General features: G+C 33.9%; 1 protein-coding gene across 5 annotated transcripts in view; it reads left to right on the top strand.

Annotated features, from left to right (window-relative positions):
- Positions 1 to 14,054, top strand: part of GALNT13 (polypeptide N-acetylgalactosaminyltransferase 13) — a 495,830-nt gene extending 481,776 nt beyond the window's left edge. For 3 of the 5 annotated variants that reach the window (XM_045831772.1, XM_045831799.1, XM_045831763.1), the window contains 4 exons: positions 1,032 to 1,166; positions 5,536 to 5,565; positions 8,734 to 8,931; positions 12,445 to 12,574. In XM_045831772.1, the coding sequence (XP_045687728.1) occupies positions 1,032 to 1,166; positions 5,536 to 5,565; positions 8,734 to 8,919 (351 nt within the window). In that variant the 3' untranslated portion in view covers positions 8,920 to 8,931; positions 12,445 to 12,574. Of the gene's footprint in view, positions 1 to 1,031; positions 1,167 to 5,535; positions 5,566 to 8,733; positions 8,932 to 12,444 lie in introns of all 5 variants that reach the window. The other 2 variants (XM_045831781.1, XM_045831790.1) reach the window with 2 other exon arrangements.
- The last annotated feature ends 5,437 nt before the right edge of the window (positions 14,055 to 19,491 follow it).

The following is a 19,491-nucleotide window of genomic DNA, read 5'->3' as shown; positions in this document are numbered from 1 at the left end:
AATATATAGATTCAGTGCAATTCCTATTAAGATACCAATGATGCATTTCACAGAACTAGAACAAATATTTCAAAAATTCATATGGAACCACAAAAGACCCTTAATAGCAACAGTGATCTTGAGAAAGAAGAACAAATTTGGAGGAGTCATACTACCTCATATCAAACTATACTATAAGGCCAGAGTAGTCAAAACAGCATGGAACTGGCATAAAAATAGATATATAGATCAATGAAACAGAACAGAGAGCCCAGAAATAAACCCATGCCTCTATAGTGGATTAATATTTGACAGAGGAAGAAACAACTTTTATAATTATGTACTTAATAACTCTCATGAAACTTTAATGACCAATGTTATAAATAAATTATTCACACCAGGAACAAAGCAATAGAGATTGTATAGGATCAGTTTGAATTAGCTAGCAATGAGTCTACAATCCACCTTGACTTTTCTTCCGTATTTTGAGAATTATAGTTAAGCCTAGTCAAAACCATATGAAAAAGGTGAGCACAGAACCTACCTTTCAGGAGATCTCTACGGAAGATAATTCTAACATCTTCATAGACCCACTGACAATATTTAATAAAATTTACATGATGTATTTATGTTATGGAAAGAAAGATTTAAAGTGCTTTATGAAAAACATCATTATCTCTAGGATTGAGGAACTGTGCATATGGTAGTGGGAACAAGGACTGCCCTTTGTTGAGTTCCGTGCAATGTATAAACTTTTTTATTGAACCTGTTGCGAGCTTTAAAAAGCAAGTATAGCACAGGAAATATGGTGCCAGCAAATAATAAGCATGTCATAATTTAATTTGTTAAATTGAAGCTTCACAAACCTAAAACAGATGACACTCTCCCTATTTTGCAGTTGAAGAAAATGACTCAGAGAGATAAACTACCGTTCTCAAGATCACACAACAAAGACAACTTGGAAAGTTTATCTGATATGAAAGCCACTATAGATGAATCTGCTATCCTGTGATTTTTATTTTTAAATTATTTGCTGAATTTTATATTTGCAGGTGTTTTCTTACACCGCTGACAAAGAAATACGAACCGATGACTTGTGCTTGGATGTTTCTAGACTCAATGGACCGGTAATCATGTTAAAATGCCACCATATGAGAGGAAATCAGTTATGGGAGTATGATGCTGAGGTATAGTATTTTCCTTAGTTCACTTATTTTACAATGTTTCAGCTCAGTTATATATAGGGTGGAGCAAAAGTGGGCTTACACTTGTGAGTACATGAAACATGGAGTTTATTCTTGTATTCTACCTACGTATTACTTTATTATTTTCCATATGAACAGTTGTAAACATACTTTTGCCCCACCTATATTTCAAAATATACTTAAATAAATGAGAAGCATAAGGTCATTTTTAAGCACTTAACCTTTGTTATCCTATGTACATGCCTGACATAAACTACATGACGGGCAGGCTGTGGTATTTGAGAGGTGTGTCTGTAGATGCATGTGCAGTACAGTATCAACATTTTCGTATTTTAAATCTTATACTGTTAAAATCTGTGATATCTATGCTTCTCACTTTAAAGGGAAAAGAAAAAAACTGACAGGATTAGCATGAATATTCTTTAGAATAGTTAATACTCTGAAAAATGCAATAATCTTCTCAATGTAGCACATCTTTATGAGAGAAGAGAGGGAGAAGAAACAATAAAATTACTGTTGGGAATTTATAGCCTTGCAGTGTGTAAAAACCAGATCAACCATCAGATGGAGCTAATAAAAAAGAAATATTTTCCTCTGCATAAGGAAGCTGCCTGGAAACAGCTTGATTTTTTTTCATTTCTTTTTGCTTAACAAAGTGAGTTGGTTGTGGTACATTTTCCACATTATTAAGTGGTTGGTGCTTTATTTAAGAAGAGAAGTAAACTTTATTCTTACATGGTAAATAATATAATAGAGGTAAATAAATTTCACAAATACAGTGTTCTATGAAAGCTTAAAATTTCTGCTAGAGTGACATTTTAGAAACCAATATACAGAGTTGTTGGTATTACTGATATTTAACAAGGCCTTCTTTTCCAAAAGCTTTTAATGTCACTTTAATTTGCATGATGTTATAATGTCTGAAGTGGAGTATCAAGAGAACTTACTGAATTCTTATATGACTTGAAACTAGTTACACAGGGTTACAATTTGGGCCTAAACTTGACATAACATTACCAAGCTCTTTGGATACATCTTCTTCTGGGACACAGCGTTGAAGCGAGCACCACGAGTCCTTCCTCTGTTGCTCCAGTGCGCTCCCTTCACGCTTTGTCCTTTTAGGGCCTTAGTCACCTTCTTCATCTAACAAGCATTATTTTTCTCTTCATTATCATCACTGCCCTTTATATTAGCAGAAGACATTTCCTCTATAATACATGTCAGTAAATATGAACCTTTCTTTTGTTCCCTACCTCCTCTGTGAGGAAAAGTGCAGATAAATGTACAGAAAAATGAGAAATCCGGAAAGAGTTATTTTTCTAAAATAAAACTTTTTGTTGTTGTTTTTGTTCTTTAGTTTTCACCAGAGTGCCAGGACTTTATTTGGGTGTGTGATATGATATCACATATGTGATCTAACATATATTTATAAGAAAAGGGGAAGGCATGTACATTTTTTATAAGATGGAGCATTGTTGAATTTGAGAATGCCACTCTTAATCTTCAAACTTTTACATGTTTGAGTGGATATTGGCTTTTATAATTATGCCTCAAACTCCTTTATTTCTGAAACATTGTTGGTAATCAGACATGTTTTCATTTATATTTTTATCAGCCAGTAGGAAGACTATTGAATACTAAGGGATTTTCAAGAAAAAGTGAAAAAAAGATTGGTAGCCTCAACTAAGATAAAGAAATTTTTTTGTAAATTTATTATTTTGGATGAGTAATAGTTGTCTGTTGCAATATTTTAGATTATTGTAAAATTTTGTATCAGGTAAATTTTGTTTCTACAACACATACAAATAAAGCTCATAAATATTGAGAAATGTTTACTTTTAAATAAACTATTCAACAACTTTAATAGTATATAACAGTTTTATTTATTGTCTTACATGTTTAGGTTTCAAAATTAAATTGTGATGTTTAGCTTGTCTAACTTTAAAATTTTAAGTCATAGTGTATTTTCCCCCAAATTTGTAAATGTATAAATCATAATGTAGAGAAGGCACAAGAAAATAGAATAATTGGAGGAATGATGCATTGCCTTTCTGGAAATTTCAGCTTTGAAATAAAAGACTGATATTATTTGTGAAGAAGTCAGGGAAAAAAGAAAATTATTATTAAAATAAAATAAAAACATAATATATTTTTCCTATCATTTCTTCTTCTAAATATTAGGCTTAGGGTTATTGTAGTCTACAGAATAGTCCCAACATTTGCTACCCGCAGTGTGATTCTAGGACTAGTAACATCACCTGGGAACTTGTTAGAAATTATGAACCTGAGATATCACTCTTGACACCCTAAATCAGAGTCTATATTTCAACAAAAATCTCCAGGATATTCACATACATATTAAACTTTGAGAATGGCAGATCTAGACATTGGCCAAACCTTTACTTATCTTAGTCTTTTTATACATTGTTGAAAAATACTACAAAGTTAGGAAAGGACATATCTACACTTTGGAAAATGACAGGGTGTCCAAGAAAGATTGGGGAGGAAACGGGAGCAGATAGGAAAGAGGAGTAACTGCTAAGTAGCTCTTGTCTTCGAGTATTCCAACCAGTAAAAAGTGCTGCTTGCTACTTCTGTGATTTATTCTTTATCTATTGCTATCAAAGAAAGACAAAAATATTCTTCTTTGAAAAACTTCTGAGTGATGCAGTTTCAAAGCAGAATAAAACTTGGTGGAGTTTAACTTGGTGGACTTACAGAGCTAAAACTTACCTTAAACTTCTCTTCTCTGAACCTTTATCAGGAAGACTCTGAAGCAGAAAGATCACACTGCCAGGAGTGGAGGCAGAATTTCAGTGTTAATGACATATTCAAAGAAAGCTAGTTACCAGTACAGTTATGAGTCTCACGGTGTGAACAGCTGAAATATTGCATCAATTTATCTCCCAGAGTCCTTTCAGTTTAGAAAAACAAGTCACAAACACCAACAGAGTTGTGGGAATATCCAGAGAAAAATTGAAATAGTGTCATAAAGTCTCAAAACATGAAGTCTATTTAGCTTCTTTGTTTTATTTATTTATTTTTTTAACTATTATCTGTCGGGAGTGGGCAGGGAATTGGAAGAAATAAAGGTTCTGAGTGTCTACAATTCATCAATTTTCTCATGCAATTTTAACAACAGTGCTAAACAATAATAATATCTTATTTGTATTGTTTGCATTATTAAATGTAAGCTTAGAGTACTTAAATGGCTTTTCTGGGTTTGTACACTCCAGATTTCTGAAACATTCAAGCAATTTTTCCATTATATTACATTCCTGTCGAGGTCACTGAAAAACTCAGAACAATTAGATGCCTTCAATTATGATGTTCTGATAAGCTAAATGTGTGGTATCATAAATGAAAGAAATAAATGCTATCAATTATTTGTGGTATGAAATTTTACTCACATAGAATTTCTCCTTGACCATTGGAAAGATGTTCTTAAATAAGCATTGTCCATTTAGATACACAGACAGTCATAAAACTACATTTTCAGTGGGGTCTAACTGCTTACAGACTTTAGGTATCCATATTCATAATATAATTAATAGTGAATTACTTCTATTTTTATTAGAATAAAATGAAGTGCATGTTGGAAATAAATACGTGTCTTTGGTCAACTTTGATTTAAAATGTGATGTCCTACTTTCTTAATAAAATATTTCTTAAATAACATAACCATGTATTTAATTCAATATCACCTATTCCTGGCCAAACATGTTCGATTGTGGGGCAACTGAGCATCATTAGCAAATGTGCAAAATCCTCAGCTGATCTAGAATCCCTTGAATAAATTACCTGAACACTTTGGTGCTATGAAAGCCCACTGACTCAAGAGTTAAGGGAAAAAGGAAAAAATAACCCTACATTTCATCTCACTGAAACATTTAAAAAACTGGTTTTATAAAGGACTGTCATTCATCCATTCTATTTTATTCAGGTTTTTGTTACATTGTATTTGAACATTGCAATTGTGTTCCAATCCATTTGAAATTTACATTTTCCTGCAATAAATTCGCATAATCACAGTTCTTTTTGAACATCCAGGCAGCTACATACAGTGTGATGATCTATTTTTAGAATAGAACACTTATGCTCAACAAACACTATGCAACACAATAAAAAGGGAGCAAAATATGATGCTAAAAATGCCTTGTTTTTCATGTGACTGAGCAAGTTGACTGAGAAAATATTGTTATGAAGTCAATATTCATCTATATCAAACGTTTCAGAGTCACAATGCAAGGAATTTTTTTTAGTAGGTAAAATATGTGGGATTGGTATTTACTGAAATCACGGAGGTTAATGTGTAGATTTTACTTAATACCTTTTTTATTTACCTTATCAGAAAGCAGGTAAATGGGAATATAATTTCAAGGTAAGTGATCTATTAACTGGCAACCCAGCCATTTCCCTGTGTAGCGTTCCTAATAGAAACAGTTGTTTGATTTGTTTTTAAAAGGCTGCCTATATCAGACGAGTTTTACCTTTCCATGTTCCCATTGACTCATAGCTGTAATTTCTTTTGTAGAATCATTTATTGAATAGGAAATTTAATAGTTTAGTACTGCAGTTTTAGCTCTTGTTTATTAAACATTTATACATGTTCATTAAACTACTCATTCTGTTCTAACAAATGCACAAATTACTTTTTCAGGAGATATTTAACATTTTGAATAGAAACTTTATTATATTAATTTTTAATATTATTCTATACTTGATCAATAGGGGAAATCCTATTGTATTTACAATAATAATATTAAATACCTGCACAGTCTAAATTTATCCTACCCTATTTACTTGTATGTATAATAATTATCATTTAGGTCTTATTTTAAACTTTTAGTATGACATCTTTTAAACTGAGACCTGTATGATTGATTTTTCAGTCAACCATGCAGTCACTTTTATTTGTTCATTAAAATAGCAAAATTTTTACTTTGTGTTTTTTAATACAAAGGTACAAGTGTGTGTCTAATTTTATAATTTATGTTTTTCTCTTTTGTCACTGGAATTGTTTTCTTAGCCTGGTTTCAGTTGATATTCAGTAGTAACTCTATCTTCAAAAAGGCAGGTTTAGGGATACTCCATGACACATCTTATCTTAGAGAGCAAACATACAGATATGTTTAAAGGCAGGAGGAATTCATTTTTTAAAAGATTTTATTTATTTATTTTTAGAGAGGGAAGGGAGAGAGATAGAGAGAGAGAAACATCAATGTGCGGTTGCTGGGGGTTACGGCCTGCAAGCCAGGCGTGTACCCTAGCTGGGAATCAAACCTGCAACACTTTGGTTCCCAGCCCGCACTCAATCCACTGAGCTATGCCAGCCAGGGCTTATTTTTTTCTTATGCATTTTAATATAGTATGATTAAACTTTGTAAATCCCAGAAAATACCAATTCTTTCTACTTCAGGTGAACAATTAAGTAGTGGTATAATGTAAACAAAAACCAACACTAGCTTAGGGTTCATGTTACCCTGTTTTCTTGTCAATATTTTAAAGAATGTTGTAGGAAAGATATTTGGCAGTATGCTGTGTGTCAACCGGGATATCACATTGCCTTCACAACTGAGTTGATGTGACCGAGTCTTCTAAAGCTGAGTCTTCTAAAGTTGTGAGAAGCATTTGCAACAAATATGACAAAGAGGAAATATTAAGGAAAAGAGTACACCCCATATAAAAACATGCAAGTTCTTGAATAAATAGCAGAAAAGAAATGTACAAAGCCAATGAAAATGAAAAAATTATTTTAAGTAACTATAAAAAATACATAAAAAATATTTCATGTGTGTTTTTATCAATTTCTTTATGTATCTCAGCAATCTGTCCAGAATAATTTCAATGGCAACACACAACGTTGGTGTCAGTGCAGTGAAGCCAGCACCCAGGCACTACCCTGGCATTTAACAAGCGTAAGAATAGTAGCTGCTGCTTTATTGCAAAGTCATTGTTATAGGTATTTTTAGAACTTTGCTAGTAAGTATCAAAATGTCATACTTTTGACCTTGTGATTTCACTTCTAAGAATTATTTCTAAAGAGATTATTGTAAATATGGAGAGAGATGTTCAAAGATGTTTATCACAGCTTTCTTTTCAATGGTTCTAAATTGGACAGATATTGCCCCCAAATGACAAAGGTAAATGATTTTGGCAAATCTACTCTGTAGAAGTTTTTATTGCCTATGTTTTTAGATTATTTTAATGATAAGAAAGATGCCCACAATATAAACTGAAGGGTATTTAATTAGGTGGATTCTATTATATAAATTTGCATAATATAAATGGTAAAAAATTATTAGAAAACATAAAATAATAATTGATATCTCTTTTAGGCAGAATACTCAGAAAAAATAAACTATGCTACTGCTCAAATGAAAACACTGAAAGTTTTGTTGTTTTTTTTTAAATAAAAAATAATTTTTATCTCAATGTGGTTGTTTGAGATTTCTAATTTTTCTTAGAAGCACTTGGAGCATACATGAACATTTTAGAAGTACCTGGAGTTAAAGCTCTATGAAATGTTTTAATAGTCATTCATGGAGAAATATTTTGTGGCAAACCATTACCAATATATTTTTTTTGAAAAATGTTAAATGGTATTCATATTTTAGTATTACATTTTTATCTTTATAGATCCTTTACCATTTTTCTGTAGAGAGTCCTTGAAATGGAAAAATCCATTGATTGTGTATCCATTAAGCTGCCCAAGATATGTAGCTAATTTTATCAAAATTTATTTTCTGCCTTAGCCTTTCACTGATTCGTTTTCTCAACAAACTTAGAGAATGACTCCTATGTGCAGGCACTGGGCTTAGTGATGTAGGTGGTCATGGTCCCTCATCTCCCTGGAGCTATGCTCCTTCTGAGGAAATAGATGGAAAACAAGAAACAGACAAATTAATCACAAATTGTGTTTGAAGAATGAAGTCAAATTAAGAGCCCCGGTGGAGTCAATCTTTTTCTTTTTCTTCCTTCATTAGCTTGCTAATTGACATTTAGATGAATGTGCCAGCATATATGTGCAACACTTTTAACACCACCACGTCAGCCCTGTGAAAACATGGTGGAAACAATTTGAGTAAAAAGTAAAGCAAAGCATTAACACCAAGAGATCCCCTGCATCTTCCCCTGGCATCCACTCAAGTTTAGGTCAAAGGGAGGAGCAGGCCAAAGAATGTGGCTAAAAACTCTGTGGACTACTCAACAGTTTTAAATATCCATACTCACCAAATTGGCATGTAGCACTAAAAAATATTTAATTACTAGAATGGGCACTAAGAATATAACCTTTTCTTGCAAATTTTTCATATTTGACCTCAGGCTCTTCTCTTTATTCCCAGTTCTATCTTCACTTAGTCCTGCCAAATACGCTTGATATTAAAGCCATCTAAAAGGATGTGGCTCACAGCTCCATGGATGCAATTATTGTGATGTGTGCCTTCCATTCTCATCCAATAGAAATTGTATGTTGTCGAGAATGATTGATTTATTACTGCCTTTGTACTTGATTTTGTCATTATTCACTATTTTCTTTGTCAAACAGACCCAAACTCTTCTTCACATAAACACCCAGTCCTGTCTCTCAGTAAGCAAAGTGGCTGAGGGCTCCCAGCAGCCCACTGCGGAAGTGTGCAACAGCAGCACTTTGCAGAAATGGCTACTGAGAAACTACACAAGAGTGGAAGTTTTTAGAAATATTTTTGAGAATCCTACTGATTACATTCTCTAATAATTTGTAGAGGTTTGTGTTTCAGATTTTATTAATATTAGTTTAGTATTTTTATGTTTTGTTATTGAAATCTAGAAACTTCTTTAAATGTGGTTAAAAAAATCTTTATGTGCTGTTTCTCCATGTAGTTATTTTTGTCTTTTACTTCTTAGCTGCTCATTAATTTGGGGTGTGCCTATATTCAGTAGTAATTATTCCATATTTAGTTAACAGGTATTTTCCAGTTTTTTCTTTATTTCAAATATATATATAAATATAATTGATGGAATGTATTACTGCATTTTAGCTCTGTTTTTACACTAATGCTAACTACAGCCCTGTCTATATGACAATAGATTTTGCATTAGAGATCAATAAAATCAGTAAGAAAATTAACATAACCAAAAATGGTTTCTTTTGGAGCATTGAAATGATTTAATTTTATTAATTTTACTTCATATACTTTGCTTATGTGAAGATGTAACATATCCTTTCTGGAATTTTTTTGTTTAGGCTGAAACTTAAATCAAATGAATTTATTGTAGACTAGGATTTTTGGTTTAAGTGATATAGTAAAAAAGTATCTAAGAAATTGTACCTTTTATCTCTCACTTGTATGATTTTGTGAATATTTTCTCAGTAATCAATGAAGTGAGTTTTTATTCTAATAAATAAATTTTATTAAACTTAAAACTCAGTTTAAGTTTAAAGAAAACTGGTATTGATTTTTGTAAAGTATACAATTAACAACATGTTCTAGTTCTTGATCTTAAGGTGTTTGTGTCCTGTAAATAAAGTATGTTACATTTTCCAATACCTTGTTATGAGAACACAGAGATGTTAGGGAGTTTGTCCGCATCAAATGAACTAGTTAAAGAGGATAAAATTGAGCTGGGAATGGTTATGACAAGGCTGAGAAGGAGGTATGGAGAGGAGAGGAGGGGTGGTATTTAGATCAGAACTACATTTTAGTCAAAGGCTTTTAAACATGCATTTGGGAAGCTGGAAAAGTTTGGTCCTTTTGCACAATGAGAACTTGCATCTCTAGCAGTTTACATACCTCATATATTACCTTAGTTTAATTTCAGAGCAACCTTGCCTGGGAGATGCAGTGGCCAGCAAGGGGCCTTCTCACACTTAAACATGTAGTCTCCCAGGTCCGAGTACAGAATTCTAGGACAGAAACAACAACCCGTTTCTCTGAGCAGAATTTGCATCATTTCCTAAAGCAGTTCATACTGCCTTATGGGAGCAGGCTTCTCCTCGGGTGACAGCCCTGTGTGAGCAGATGAGAGCCACGTGAGGTGAGCCTGGAAAACAGCTTGGTTAAGGGCCTTCTGCCTCACAGGAGAGGGTATCTATAACAACTCCATAGGCAGAGCTTCAAGTAAACCAGTGCAACATGCAAAACTCCAAGTCTTTGCACTTAGTGAAGCCCAGTTTGGCTTCCTATCAGGTATTTATAATGAAGTTGATTTGATGCTGATATGGTTTATCAATCGGAGGTCATTTTTACCATAAGTAATGTTGCCTGGAAATATAGTTAACATTTTCCCCTTATCAGGTTGCCAAGGGATCCCAGTTAGATAGTAGACTGGAGGTCAAATTTTTTAAGCAGAAAAGGAAGGGGCATTTTTAAGTATTAATAATTTTAACTGAGCATTTTCTGACAAAGAATCTGATAGCTCAGAATAATTTCATAACTTGCCCAAGTTTTCACAACCAGTGAGTGGGGAGTGGAAATCATAGGAATTTATACTTAGGGCTGTGTTATCCTAAAATAGGTAAAAACAGTCCAGCATTAAAAATGAGAGAGTTTTGGTTGATTGGTTGTTATCTTTGTAGTTGTGTCTTTGGACTATTAATGAATTCCATAGAAGGAAATATTTATACATTTTTAGAAAGAACAACACTAATATTTAAAAAGTATTCCTGTTTAAGTTATTGACAGCACATTCAATTTGATCTTTAAAGTCATATACATGTTTTAAAAAAGGATATATCAGAAGCAAGCAAGGGTAAGTAGCTTTTTTGAAAAAAGACATATGTATACAAAGGACCTCAGGTATGTAACAAAAATGACAAATATTTTGTTGATTTTAATTAGAACTTTCTAGAAAAAAATTTGTTTTTGTTTTTAATTTTTTTCAAGTTGGCTATTGATTCATCAGCCAACGACATAATGTCTGGGATCATAAGTATAAGTCAACTACCTTTTTGCCTATCTTTGGCCATTTTTTTCCCTCCATTTCTTAGTATAAATAGCTTGCTGCTGTGTAATGAAAGAGTAACAACAAAGGCCCCATTCTTGTATCTTCACATCTGACAACATTGCTCTTTTAATTTCCTGCTTGTTGTCCATTAAGCATTCTCCTCCACAAGTCTGTTCTCCCCTCCATCTTTTCTCAGGACAGTGCAGTTCAGGGTGTTTGCACGCCTAATCAAAAACATTACAATTGTCTAGGCAGCACTTCTCTACCAGTTTATTGCATTCTCACTGCATTTTTTCATTCAACTTTCAATTATAATATCATGAGATCTCCCAAAATTGTCTGCCTTTAATTTTGGTGATTCAAAATAAAAATGGTGTGCTTATTTCAAGATATACTTGCAAATCATTTCCTATGCATTTAAACACTTCTGTTTGGGAAGGTTTTTTTTTATGTAGTATGATTCTAGGCACTGGCCTTGAAACTGAGCAAAAATGTGCATAATCGATGTGCATACATTAGTATAAAGCATGTGGACTTAAAATGTATACCTATAAAGTAAAAAATATATAACTTCAAACTGTAAATATGAACTCAAAAGACAAGATGTGTAATGACCCGTTAACATGAAATTTTTGGAATTGTACTTCAGAATTTGGGTACTGAGATAATGCTTTCTAATGAATATTGTTATGAAGAAAATAAAATAGATATACATTTAAAAATATATGACTATCACATCCCTGTTTTTATTTGATATTGATTTTTCAAAGATTCTTGGAAATGCAAACTAAATTATGGTGAGCATAATATCAAGTAAGAGATCTTTGCTATGATAATCACTGTTCTCAATGAATTCTGTCACAGACACTATGGCTTATTTAGTATTTGGAAATGGGAGCATCTCTAGTAGTTTTTTCCATTTGGGTCACAGCTGTGACATCTCGTTGCCTGTTTACTGAATGGTTACTGAATAACGCATGTCTAAGTAAACCAGGCTTTTGTGAAAGCTTGTTAATATTTACAGCCCTTGACTGAATTCAGAGCTCACAAATGGGCTTTCTTCAAAGGATCCCAAATTCTTGGCAATGCATAGCATATGTTGGACAGTTTCTTTAACCATCTGCAAATAAAGGTGCATTAGACAGTGATGAAATTGTAACAGTGAAAGTTGTATAGTAATTAATTTAGAGCCACCTGCACAGTTCCTTTTACATATTACAGTATTTATACTAAAAAAACCGATGAAGTTTCTTTTAAAGAACTGATTTAATCTGATGTACTAGTGAAGTTAGAGATAAAATATGTTGTACTGATTATTGGTTATCTTTTACAGAGACTCACCTTGAGACATGTTAACAGCAACCAATGTCTGGACGAACCTTCTGAAGAAGACAAAATGGTACCTACCATGCAGGACTGCAGCGGAAGCAGGTCCCAACAGTGGCTGCTGAGAAACATGACTTTGGGGGCGTGAATACCGTTTCCCCCAAGCCATCAAAGTGTCTACACTTTTGTTTTTCCATTATTTCAATTAAGGAAAAATATTAACTTTGCTGAATTGAAAGTTTTAAAATCCTTTTAGTATTCTAAAACACAGTTGTTTATAATTCATTTTTAGGAACGTTTGCGTATTTCCTTACAAGAATTTGTATCTGATCAAAAGCACATAAAATATAAATAACAGCAAAGTGTTATTAAACATCTGAAAAACTTAAAAAACAAAACAAAGTGTTTGCTTTAAAAAACAATCTGTATTGTCCTTATGTCAACAGGATTGTTGGGGAGGGGTATTTTTATTTTTTATTTTCATAGTGATTGAAAGAGAGACAATGTAAATGCCTTATAAAATATCTTCATTATGAAAAAGTATCATTTTATAAACTCACTCTGCTTCTGCTGGACCTTTCTGCAAACATGTTGAGTATCCATGTGGACAGCGGGTCACACATTGAATTATCTCGGAACAGTGAATTCATCACACAAAATTAGTTCCAAGTTTTGCACCAGAAAAAATTAAACCGGATGTTGATTTACAGAGTTCTAAAAACATCACATTTAAACAAACAAAAAAAGAGGTGGGGAATTTGAAAAGTCAATTTAAAGGACATGAAATCAAAAGAAACAAGCAGGCGTTGAGGGGAGCAAGACGATTGGAGCCAAACTGCAGTGATTGAATCCTTCTAAAGACTCTGTTCAGGTCGTAAGTGGTCCTAACGCAGGTCGAGTGTTTAACAATCATATTGGTTCCAGAGTTGATGTCAATCATACTGGTTCCAGCATTGATGTCAGAAAATCAATCCTTAAGCACCATCTTTGTCTTATACAGCCCCTGTTCTCTTCACTCTAGACTGTGACTCATCACTTATGCTGTACAACATTGTAGGCAAAAGGTGGAGGGTATAAGCCCTGACTTTTAATGATCCTGCATTTAAAGCATTTAGTTAGGTATCTATTAATATTTTATTTTACATATTGAAAATAATGCATTGCTATCAGACTTTTATTGCTATGCTAGAATAGCTAACATTTTCATCATCAGAGAAATGAACTCAATACATATCCATGAAACTTTTAAATAAACTGCTCAATATCATTTGCCATAAACTATGGCTCGAGGAACACAGTCATAATTAGGCTAGCTTCACATGTTCTTTCTCCATCCTAAAACCCTTTGTGTTCAAAATACATGAGCAAAAGACACATAAGGGAAGAAAAGTTTATCAGTGGGAATTGAGCTAATACCTTTTAGTATTTCATACCATTTACAATGCCTTTCAATTCACTCTACATATGTATTTTATTCATTAATAAATAAATTTAACAACTAAGAGAAATCTAGGGGAAGAAATGTAAGAAGCATCATGTAAAGTAGATGCCATGTCTTTGACTCTCATTTTTTCTTAAAAAGCTCTGACCGTTTTCTTAAAAATGAACTCCTCTCTCTCTCTCTCTCTCTCTCTCTCTCTCTCTCTCTCTCTCTCTCTCTCTCTCTCTCTCTCTCTCTCCCCCCGCCCCCACCTCTCTCTCTCTCTCTCTCTCTCACACACACACACACACACTGCTTTATAATGAAAAGGAAGGCCAGTAGAATCTTGTATGATTTTCCCTGCTAGCATTACTTCCTTTTTGGCTTTATACTGGTAAAACTCAAAGAATTCTACAACCTGGAGCATTTCAGGTTCACTTCTTAAAGTGTAGACATGCCTCACTTTGAGGTCTTTAGGTATCCCTGAATGCCTTAGAATTATAAGCAGAAGTTTGTGAAAGGCATTTGTTTTAAGTAGAGAATCCACTGTTTACAGCAAAATTATAAAGGAAGCTGTGACACCCAAGAGCTAGCAAACCACTGCCTTAAATTGATAGTGGACTCACAAGTCAACCGAGGACTCTCCTTTTCTCCCTTTTTCTTCTTGCCCTGGCTAAATTATGGGAAAATGTCCCTGCACATTTGTCCTTAATCTTTAAAAGCTGAAACACACAAGAACTCTAATACAGTCTGTTTCAGGAATGACAACACTATGGGCACAATCACACACACACGTTTCTGAGCATTTATTCCACTGTGGCTGATGAGCAAGTTTCTGTCCTAGGTTTTTGTTCCCTTTGCCCCACAGAGCTCTCCCACTCCCTTTCTTTAGGTCTTTACTCAAATTTTATCTCATCAGGAAGGCAAACCTTCCCCTCCTGCCCTCATTATGCCCTGTACATTCTCTGACAAAGTGTAAACTTGCTTCTTTATTTTTTGTCTGCCCTTCCATGTCCCCACCCCCAACACCACCATCACACACTGAGGAATGCAGGACCCACAGGAGGCAGGACTTTTCAGTGTTTTTCACTGCATTACCTTCAGTATCTAGTAGAGTCATTGGCACATAGTAAGTTTTCTTCAATTATTTTTGAATTAACTGAAAAAATGTGTGTTAAATTTGCTAAGTGATACTGTATCATACCTTTTTTGCACAATATTTTAAATTTTAAAATAAAGCCTAGTAATATATTTAGACAGGATGTACATAACTATCTCCAAATGATAATTTTTTTCCTCATGCTCTTCAAATGAAAGTATGGGCTGTAGTTCCTTCTCTGTGATAGAATATCCTTCCTTATGGAAATGAAACACAACATTTTATAAACATGCTGCTACATTACCTAAGTTGCTTCATTAAGATAAAAAGTAATTTTTAGTTTTTGGTTGTATTTAATGACCATCTAATGGCATAAATAAGATTTTTACTGTTAGAGGGAAGATGTGTCATTTTATGAAAAATCATATGTATTTTTGTGGTTTCACAGGAGCCATCACAAAATTTATTTTCTAATGAACAACTATGTGCAAATCTATGAACAACTGTAGAAACTTAAGAAGAACCTACAGGTGATTTATTCGCAGTTTCTCTGTTTATAGGGAATAAGACTGGGACCCAGATGTGTATTTAGGCTTGCCCAAAGGTCGTAAAGCTGTCAGCTCTGATGTTAGGACTCATCATTGTTAATACTATAGCCTAATACCATCTTCAACTGCAAAGCACTCAAAAATGTAATAGAAAGGGCACAATCTTGAAAGTAATGTCTTTATTAAGCATTTTGTAATAAGTACATTGATTCTTTAGAAACATTAACTTCTCTTCTTTACAGATAATTAACTTTGGAAATTTAACTTCTCAGTATCTTTCATACATAAATAGTTAGTTCTATAAAATACTACCACAGGCAATAAATAAAGACCTGCAGCAAAAATAAAGAAACTAACAGGAAACAGCCCTATTACACAACACTGTGGCATTATTGGAAAACAGTGTTCTGGAGAAGCAAAGCCTTTTCAGCAGTAAACAAAGAGCATACTCTCCCGTCACTTCCATTTCCTTATGATTGTATTCAAGTTAAAAGTAAAATTGGCTCACAGCTTACACTGAGAATTGGATCGTCTGTTATCGTGAACACTGTGTAGGTTCTAGGTTATTCAGCTTAAAAGGCTGCTGGGTAATCAGCAGAGATTTCTACACTGCCCTGTGGAACTCTGAGACTCTCACACACACAGGCCATGAATTCAATTTTTCCATGGTGCTTAGAAAAACTTAATAAACGGGGGTTGGGGGAGGTGAAGAGAGGAGAGAGAAAGGTGGGGGAGAGAAATATAACAACAGGAATGATGACCCTTTTTTATTTTTATTTGGTGAGAGGTTGAGAGCATAGTACAAATTAGTTCAAATAACCTCAAAAGATTGGTACTACCCACGCTGTTTTATCACTTGAGAATTGATGATATTACCTGATCACAACCATGTCACTTGCATCTCATTTACAGATGCTACATCTAGTATCAGAGGAAGCCAAACTTGTATGCTTTTTTAACTTAGCAAGTATGCTAACTTAACAAATAGAAAGAATTTAAGAAATGCGAAACCTTAAAGTATGTGTCATCATCCACAAGCTGTCTTTCTGCATAGCTGATATCTTCAGATCTTGAGTAAATTTCCAATTCCGATGGGGAGCAGAAATTCAATTATGTCTTAAGGCAGCTTGTGTTTCAGGATTTAGCTGCTACCCACAATTTTTCTCCAATATGTCAACATAGGGAATAGAGGAAGGGAATCTCTTCTGTAGAACACATGAGCATATCTGGTGTGACTACATCATGTTCAAACTGCTATTAAATATAAGCTATTGTGTGGATTTAAGGTGTTGAATGAACACCAGCAACGTGTTTTAAATAGTTTGTGTAAATCTGTGTCCAACTTTTGCTTCATATTGTTCAATAAATTCTAAAGGCAGTTTTCACTGTATTTGTTTAAAAAGACCTTCTGAAATGCTAGTGATGCAGGGCAGCTTTTTTGTTAACTACATTTTAAGATAAGATCACTTCTGTGATCCTCATTTCATCATTCCATAAAGCTATCCTTTTGTTTTTGTTGTTGGCTAGAGAGAACAAATCACTTCCTGTTCTGTTTCTAATGAGTTAGAATGAGGTTAGGGAATTGTATGATGAAGGCTGTATCTATAATGATTAAAAATGAGGTTTTTATCATGCATTTAATTTGGTGTAAAAATGAGCATAAACTGTTGCTTGGTTTCAGTTGTACTTTCAGCTAAAAATAGCACAAGCAGAAAAAGGGGACTCGATAACATTTTTTGGGGGTGTTTGGATTTGCTTGGTCAATGCAGCCACAAATAAAAGAAAATAATTTCAAAAATGTTTTAGATATATGCTTTACACACAGTTCTTTAACATTTATAAAAGTAGATTGTGCATAGGGAATTACACATTTTAAATATTGTAAGCATTACTAAGTGGTATAATTGTTCTTTTGCTACAAATTTAAATTTTTATACACTTTTGTAGAATTAAGGTATACCAATTTAGTTTTCTTTTGCTATATGTTGTCGTTTTAAAAAATTGTTAGCATTTCAAATAGATAAGCAATTTTGATATTTTATGCTTATGTTCCATTTTGTAGATTATTTAAATAAATAATTAAGTGCCTATGGATATCTCTTAGCAGTAATAAAATATTGTGATCCCTGTGCAATTTTGATACCAAAAATATATATAATAATAGAAACATTAAAAAGTGCATAATTCTAAAGAATTTATTATTTTTTATTCTAAAATAATTTTATCTATTTTTATCTTTCTGTTTTATAAAAAATTACTTAAACTAGAAAAGTTAATGTTTAATATTATATGAACAATATTTTTAGAATACTATGAATCAACTCCTTGATTCTGGTGCCACAATCCTGGAGGACAGCCCGTCGGGGTTAGGAGGGGAGGATGGATGAGGCTGCCCATGCCAGAGAGCAGTGATTTCCCTGCAATCCTATTCACATACAGAATCAAGGGGAAAATAATAAAACCTCATTGTGCTTGCTAAGTGAAAAGAAAGAAGGAAGAAAAGAAGGTGGAAAGACAGGAGAGAGAGAGGGATGTTCTAACATTATCTAGTTTCATAATTTTATTCTGAAGAAAACACCTAAAATATTCTATTCTGCATGCATGATTTGGAAGCTCACTGATTTGTAAACATCATGAATACCTCATTGGTTTTTCCAAACTTTTACTATAACAATCAGTAAGAGTAAAGGACATTGTCTAGATATTATGTTTTACACCTAAAACGTCCCTCTTGGCTTTCTGTAACCATGGGGGCTGCACTCCATGTTGTCCCTACTTTCTTTGTGCTGTGTTCTTCTAGGTTCCTCTTGTCCAGGAGCAGAGCCTTGCATTTCAAGGGCTAACCAGGTTAACCTAACAAACCAGCGGTGTCTCCTTCAGATCTTGATAGACCCATAACTTAACCTTGTTTTACTTTTCTTAAGCACCTGGTAGAAAAAAAAATGTGAAATCTCCTGCTCAGCTCTGTATCCTTGTGGCTCCTCCTCACCTCCTGAGCCATTTGGTGGCCTCTCTGCTAACTCATCCTTTTCTGACCTAAGGATTATTTTCCCCCATGACGGAGGATACTAATGACCAATCCCAGCTTCTACCCTCAGAAAGAGTTGGCAGATAGAACATTGACTGAATGCTGACAAACCTCTTCACCAATTTTGTGGGCTGGAAGCCTAGATAAACAGGCAAATATCTGTTTCAGAGTTTTTTTCTCTATGAATGAGAGGCATTCGTGCAGTGAGCAAGCACCCTTCCTCTACCAAGTGACAACTTACATAAGGCAGAGCCTAAGAGATCAACACCGTCTGAACAGTTGAGGTCAAAATGGACAATAGCCTTTACGATGATTTATAGCATCTGCTGTGTGCTCCTGAGCTCATAGCTCAATTTCTATGTATGTATTTGCAACTTTTTGGCCTTTAATGGATGATATGGAGTTAAGCTGAGTGTAAAAAAAGCACTTCATAGTTCCTCCTCTAATTATATGGATCAGCGTGAGTGATGAATTTGTTTTTCTCACATTCTCTGGTTTTCATTGGCAGATTTAGAAATATTTGACCCAGCAGATTATACTGTCCCCTCCTTTAAATAGACTTTCATTTCTTGGTTTCGTCCTACTTCACTGGTCAATTGATTTTGTTTTTCTTTCTAGACTTTCCTCCTTTTTCCCCTCCAGGGTGCCATCCTTTGCCATCTTCTCTACTCAGTCCTTTGATGATCTCATGCAGAACCTTGGATTTTCATAACACCTGCATTATGCTCACTACCAAATGTCTTCCCCAGGTCAGAACTTTTACCTGTGCCTGCCTACTTGACATCTCCCTTTGGATAACTAATAGACATCAAAAACTTAGTATGTCCAACACTGAACGCCTTCTCTTATTCTACATATCAGTTTAATCCAAAGAGTTTTTCATCTCAGTTGATGGCAACTCCATCCTGCCACTTGCTCAGTCCAATATTCTTCCTGTCCTTGACTTCTCTTTCTCTTTG

Source organism: Phyllostomus hastatus, unplaced genomic scaffold (assembly GCF_019186645.2).
Source record: "Phyllostomus hastatus isolate PE091 unplaced genomic scaffold, TTU_PhHast_1.1 phas_contig_1, whole genome shotgun sequence".
Lineage (NCBI taxonomy): Eukaryota > Metazoa > Chordata > Mammalia > Chiroptera > Phyllostomidae > Phyllostomus > Phyllostomus hastatus.
Note: the sequence above shows the minus strand (reverse complement) of the source record. Positions and strands in the feature narration are given on the sequence as shown.